The sequence below is a fragment of the Hevea brasiliensis genome, chromosome 16 (assembly GCF_030052815.1).
Source record: "Hevea brasiliensis isolate MT/VB/25A 57/8 chromosome 16, ASM3005281v1, whole genome shotgun sequence".
In the NCBI taxonomy this organism is placed as follows: domain Eukaryota; kingdom Viridiplantae; phylum Streptophyta; class Magnoliopsida; order Malpighiales; family Euphorbiaceae; genus Hevea; species Hevea brasiliensis.
The window spans coordinates 27,643,573-27,649,567 of NC_079508.1; the positions used below are offsets into that span (position 1 = coordinate 27,643,573).

Genomic DNA, 5,995 nt, shown 5'->3' on the forward strand with positions numbered 1-5,995 from the left:
TTAGATCTAAGTTTAACTTGGCCCTTTTCGGAAGTAATTGTTGTGTTGATGTAATGTGCATGATGATTCAATTTTCCCGACCATAGGGAATGAGAATCACTTTAGAAATGGCCCTTACGGATTAGTCTTGCATAGAGTTAGTGAGATTAAGAATGGTTTTTGGAAAATGAGCAATGGTGATTTCTAAAATGAGAATTGTACATAATTGATTTTAGTGAAATTTTGTCTTTATTTCCATAAATGGATGGAATTATTTTAAATGTTCAGTTATGATTGCTAAATTGAATTTCTTAATCAATGTCATTTGAATACTTGATTTGTATCATTGAAAATATTGATTTTGATTTGATGAATTTCAAGATGTCCAAATTCTTTGCTATAATTTTGTCAATATATAATGTATCATATTTTAAATTATAGTTGTGCACCACTGAGTTCACCACTCATCGATAGCTTTGTATGCTGTCGCAGGTGAAAGGAAGATAGAGTAGCTGAGTAAGATTTCTTGAAGATACATTGGGACTAGCTCCGGGTACATCATAAGTATACCCTAGTGTATTAGATTTTGATGTATTCATGTAATTATATGTATCTAATTTTATTTGAGCAATTGTACAAAAACTCTTGTAAAATATTTTGGTATGTAATTAAATGTCAATTATTGTAATGTAAATTTGAGATTTTTATTTACCTGTATAGTTTTGTAATACTAATTTTATTACCTTAATGAATGTAATATTCAAAATTCTTTCTGAGTTTGATAATGAATGAATGAATGAATTGTTTCCTCTATGATGAGTTTGACTTAAAAATTGAATTGAGTTACTTGTATTGATTTGGGAGATGAAATTGAGTTTATTGGAGTTGTGGTTGAGAAAACATATTGGAAGTGTTTTTCTTTTCAGGTTTTGAAAAACTATTTTCTCAAAATAAATCCGACACTCTGCTGAAATTTTAAAAAATTTTCATAACATCAGATTTTAATCGAGGATTTGATCCATGACCAAAATTTCAATTAAAGGCTTTTTAATAAATATTCAACGTTCCCACCACTAAAAAAATGATCAAAAATTATTTTAAAATCCCTTATAGTATATTTAATGGGTTATCGGTAGGCGAAGTACGATAATTCATTAGGTGTACTACGGGAGCATGTTATGCCTTACGGAGGGGTTGTAACACTCTAGGCAAATCCCACATCGGCAAAACACGGGAGAGATGCTGGGTTTATAAGTTGATAGTTCCTAACCCCTATTGACGCGTTTTAAAACCGTGAGGGCTTCGGCCCAGAGCGGACAATATCACTAGTGGGCCGGGCCATTACATTTGTGGTATCAGAGCTGGACTCCCTCTAGTACGGTGTGTGGTGCGAGGACGCACAGGCAAAGCCGGTGGGCTTGTCATGACCAGGATGGGGTTGGGACATGCTTGTTCAACCAGCACGACCGGGTGGAAACTTCGTGTCCCACATCGGAAACGGGAAGAAAAGATTTGGGCCATATATGTGGGAGCCTTCCTCACCTGGTCAGCGCGCTTTTGGGAATGAAACCTCCCAAGGGACAAATCCGTGAGGCCCATGGGCCAAAGCGGACAATACTAACTGGAGAAGGATCAGGCTGTTACAATTTGGTATCAGAGATGCTCCGCGTGCAACCTTGAGCGATGGTGGGGCAAACCTCAGCGAGGACGCTGAGTCCCATAAGGGGGGTGGATTGTAACACTCTAGGCAAATCCCACATCGGCAAAACACGGGAGAGATGCTGGGTTTATAAGTTGATAGTTCCTAACCCCTATTGACGCGTTTTAAAACCGTGAGGGCTTCGACCCAGAGCGGACAATATCACTAGTGGGCCGGGCCATTACATTTGCAGCTCAATTGGTGAGAGGCGAAGCAAATCCGTGAGTGATAAGGGTTCGAATCCTAGCTCTGCAGGGCGAAGGGATTTAATTCCACAAAGCGGACAGTACCTTGTGAAGTCGCAGGTCCGGCCTCTAGAAGGGTACGCTGGCAAGAAGGCTCACTAGAGGGGCTTGAGCTGGGGCCTACTAAGCCGGGGTGTGACAGGGGTAAGGTGTCACATTGACAAAGACATCTAAGACATAAGTCTGTCCAAAGGGAGTTGACACAGCCATCTACATCATAGGTCTGGCCAAAAAGTTAAGGACATAGTCATGTAAGGCATCAGTCTATCCAAAGAGGTCTTGATAGAACCATCTAAGGCACCAGTCCACCCAAAGAAGTGTTGACACAACCATCTTAGGCATAAGTCCATCCAAAGGGTGCTGACATAGCCATCTATGGAATAAGCCTGCCCAAAGAGGAGTTGACGTAGCCATCTAAGGCATAAGTCTACCTAATAGGTGTTGGCAACCATCCAAGGCATAAGTCTACCCAAGAGGAGTTTACACAGCCATCCAAGGTATAAGTCCACCCATAGAGCATTGACATGGCCATCCAAGTTAAGTCCAGTAAAAACCTAAGAATTCATTAGTAGGTTACTAGAACATTTATCAGTAAACTCTAGTATTCATTACCAAGTTACTCGGTTATTAGTCCAGTAAAAAACTAAGTATTCATTACTAGGTTACTCGGACATTATTCCAGTAAAAAATCTAAGTATTCATTATTAGGTTACTTAGTCATTAGTCCTGTAAAAACCTAAGTATTCATTATTAGGTTACTCGGACATTAATCTGGTAAAAACCTAAGTATTCATTACTAGGTTACTTGGGCATTGGTCCAGTAAATTTTTTTTTTTCTAATTATTATGTACAAGTTTTTAGTATCAAAGTAAAGTGTTATTGCCTAGTTTAATAATTTTTTTCTAATCAAAACTAACCTATCTAATTAACTAATTCCATATATTTTTTTCTCTTTCTGTGTGACTAATGATGTGAAATCAATAAATATAAACAATTAAAATATAAAAAAAATAAAGGGACTCTCTTTAATTTTATATAATAATAACTTAAAAAATTTTTAAAACTTGCAAATCACTATATGTCTTCTAATTTAGTTAATAAACGATTACTACAATGGGAGTGTGAAAAGTGGCACGTTTAAATTTCTAATTCATAATTTTATTTTCATTTTTAGTTATATTTTTTATTATTAATAATAATTAGTTTGTATATATTAAATAAAAATTATTAATTTTGTTATTACCACTAATTAATACATTAATTTTTAGTTATCAATTACTTAATATAATATGTTAATAATAGTTAAAAATATATAGAGGGACTAAATAGTAATTTAATGGCTAACAAAATTTTGACGGAATACCTAAATAGTAATAAAAGTAAAATACAATGACTAAATAATATACTTTTAAAAATAAAAAGATCAAGTAATTAGTTTCATTAAAATATAGAAATTAAATAGTAATTTTTCGTAAAATTAATTACATTATTCAAGTTATTTGTTTTAAATTATTACGGTTTAGACTCAGTTGTGCAAGTAAATATCTTAATTAATTGTTAATTATTTTTTTTATTAATACAATATAATAAAATATTATATATATATATAATTTCTAATGTTGTGTGAATGACATATAACTTTAAAATTTATAATAGTGATTCAGATATAACTCTCTATGATAACTATTTCATAAAATGTTTTGAGGATTCGAGAATCTAACTGGAAGCAAAGCATTGGAAAATTGAATTAAAATTCGGTGAAATTGAATCCAGAAACGATTCTAATCATTAGAGAAAAGAAAAATCAAAGTACAGTTTATTTTAGTTATTTCCAATAATCAAACCAAACCATATATATATCCACCCCATATTTCAAACACACCATTGGCTAATATGATTTCACAAAAGTTTAGTCAATCCCAAGTTTCTGCTTGAGCTGCAAAACATAGCCATAAATTTTTTGAGGGTCAGGAAGTGACTTAGAGACGCTCTTCTTTTGCATGCACCTCTTCACCCATGCAACTATCTTTGGGCATTCCTTCTCTATGCTAAAATTTCCACATTTCTCAAAAGAGTAAAACCAGCTGGAAATTGGAACAAGTGCCACATCCACAAATCCAATTCTTTCACCACCAAAGTAAACCTTCTCTCCAAGTTCTCCTTCCAAGGCCCTCAACCCTGCTATGAACTCCCTCTTTACTTCCTCTTGCTTTTCTCCTTTCTCCCTCCATAGCTTCTTCCCATTAGTATAAATCTGTATTCGCAAATATTTAAAGAACATAATTATTTTTTGAATAAAGAATTTACATGTATTTTCAATATATATAATCTTCCCAATTAGACCTACGAAAAGGGGTAAAAAAAAAATTTCAAATATAATTGATCTAGCGTTGAATTTTTTAGTATTTTTCATCAGTTAATTAACATTAATTTATTTGCGTAATTATTAGCTGGAAGGATATTAGAGCAGAGGGTAGACTTTTCCTTTCTAAAGCCCATATCAGTTAGGCCTTTGATAAATAATAATAATAATAATAATAATAATAATAATAATAATAATAATAAACTACTTATAGTGAAAAAGAAACATAATAATGCATGACAATTTTCTACATGTAACAAGAATAGAGTAAAATTTAAAGAAAATAATTTTATAAAATAATAATTCTCACCATAATCTTAAATTTATAATTGTTCTTGATTAATTCGTAGTTTTTAAAATCATTTGAATTTAAATATTATACACATAGAAGTAAATCGGTATCCATATTAGTAAAACATTTGTTAAGCTTTTAAAATTGTAAATCTATTATCATTCTATTTGATAATATTACAAATCGGAAACTTCATTAATTTTTCATCATGATCTTTCCCTTATTTGAAACATATTATTCATATTCAAATTATATTGTATTTTTTTTAAATGAAAAAAAAGTCAATTGATAAAAATAAAAAATTAAATAAAAAAGAGAGATGGAGTGAAAAAAACTGTAGTTCTTATGAATATGAGAAGGTGAAAAAGATGAAAAATAAAATTGCGAGGACAATTAATTAAGACTTTCTTAGGGTATAATATTAAGAATATATATTTATTTATTTCAATTGACTTAAAATTGCATACAAAGAAAATCTTTTTAATTTATTTTTTTTAATTTGATGATATTCAACTTTTATAAAATTATTTTTTAAAAAAATTGGATAAATTATTATTTTCATTATTAATTTTTGAGCAACTTTGAGATAAAATTTTCTAATATATATATATATATATATATATATATATATATATTTGAAATTTCTATCTAAGTCAGTGTGGCGACCAAGTAGATGGTCACATTCATGAGTATTGGTGCATATGGGTGTAATAGAGATTACCATACTGAAAAGTTTAGAGCGAAAATAATGGCTCACCTTCTTGTCAATGTAATCAGCCCAAAACCTCGCTTGTGATCGTTGATAAGGATCTGAAGGGAGCAGAGGAGATCTATCATTCCATACCTGGTCGATGTACTCGACAATGACAAGAGACTCGCAAGTGGGTTTCCCATTATGAATAAGGACAGGAATCATCTTGTGAATTGGGTTCATATCCACAAGCAGAGGGCTCTTATCTACCAAGTTCTGTTCCCTGGCCTCATATTGGATCCCTTTCTCTTCTAGGGCAATCCTCACCCTCATTGCATAAGAGCTTGACCAGAAATCCAATAGAATCACTTTGTCCTCCATCTTTCTTTTGTTGCTCTAGAGTTGTGAGTGCTATTAAATCAAGAAATTACAGGTATTTATAGACAACAATGCAAAGATTGATGTCATTGCTTAGGTCACTTTGTACGGTTTGAATCCTTGTGCTGATTTGCTTCTTCTTCTTCTACTATAGTATTTAAAAAAGAGGGCAAGTCAAAGCGACCCACGTGAAAATGTCATAAAAATTGGTTTCACACCCATAAAAAAGTTGCTTGCTTGCTCATCAAGTACCCACCTCTTTCCATAGCCAATTTTTTAAGCTTATAATCTTTGATCCCATATATATTTTAATCGATTATTCCAAATGTTCCATAATGGTTTTTTCTTT

The 5,995-nt window shown here is 32.2% G+C and overlaps 1 protein-coding gene across 1 annotated transcript; it reads right to left on the reverse strand.

Moving 5' to 3' along the window:
- Positions 1 to 3,686: 3,686 nt before the first annotated feature.
- On the reverse strand, positions 3,687 to 5,688 carry LOC110659389 (probable glutathione S-transferase parA). The gene is made up of 2 exons (XM_021817309.2): positions 5,335 to 5,688; positions 3,687 to 4,177 (listed from the first exon to the last, which is right to left on the reverse strand). The coding sequence occupies exons 1-2, from the start codon at positions 5,647 to 5,649 to the stop codon at positions 3,833 to 3,835; spliced, it is 660 nt and encodes a 219-aa protein (XP_021673001.1). The 5' UTR covers positions 5,650 to 5,688; the 3' UTR covers positions 3,687 to 3,832.
- Positions 5,689 to 5,995: the final 307 nt, after the last annotated feature.

Bases quoted from the DNA above. Each gene is read 5' to 3' on its own strand.
- LOC110659389 (XM_021817309.2), bottom strand. From the start codon at position 5,649: ATGGAGGACAAAGTGATTCTATTGGATTTCTGGTCAAGCTCTTATGCA. The intron at 4,178-5,334 runs GTGAGCCATTAT...TTGCGAATACAG, and splicing joins CTGATTACATTGACAAGAAG to ATTTATACTAATGGGAAGAA.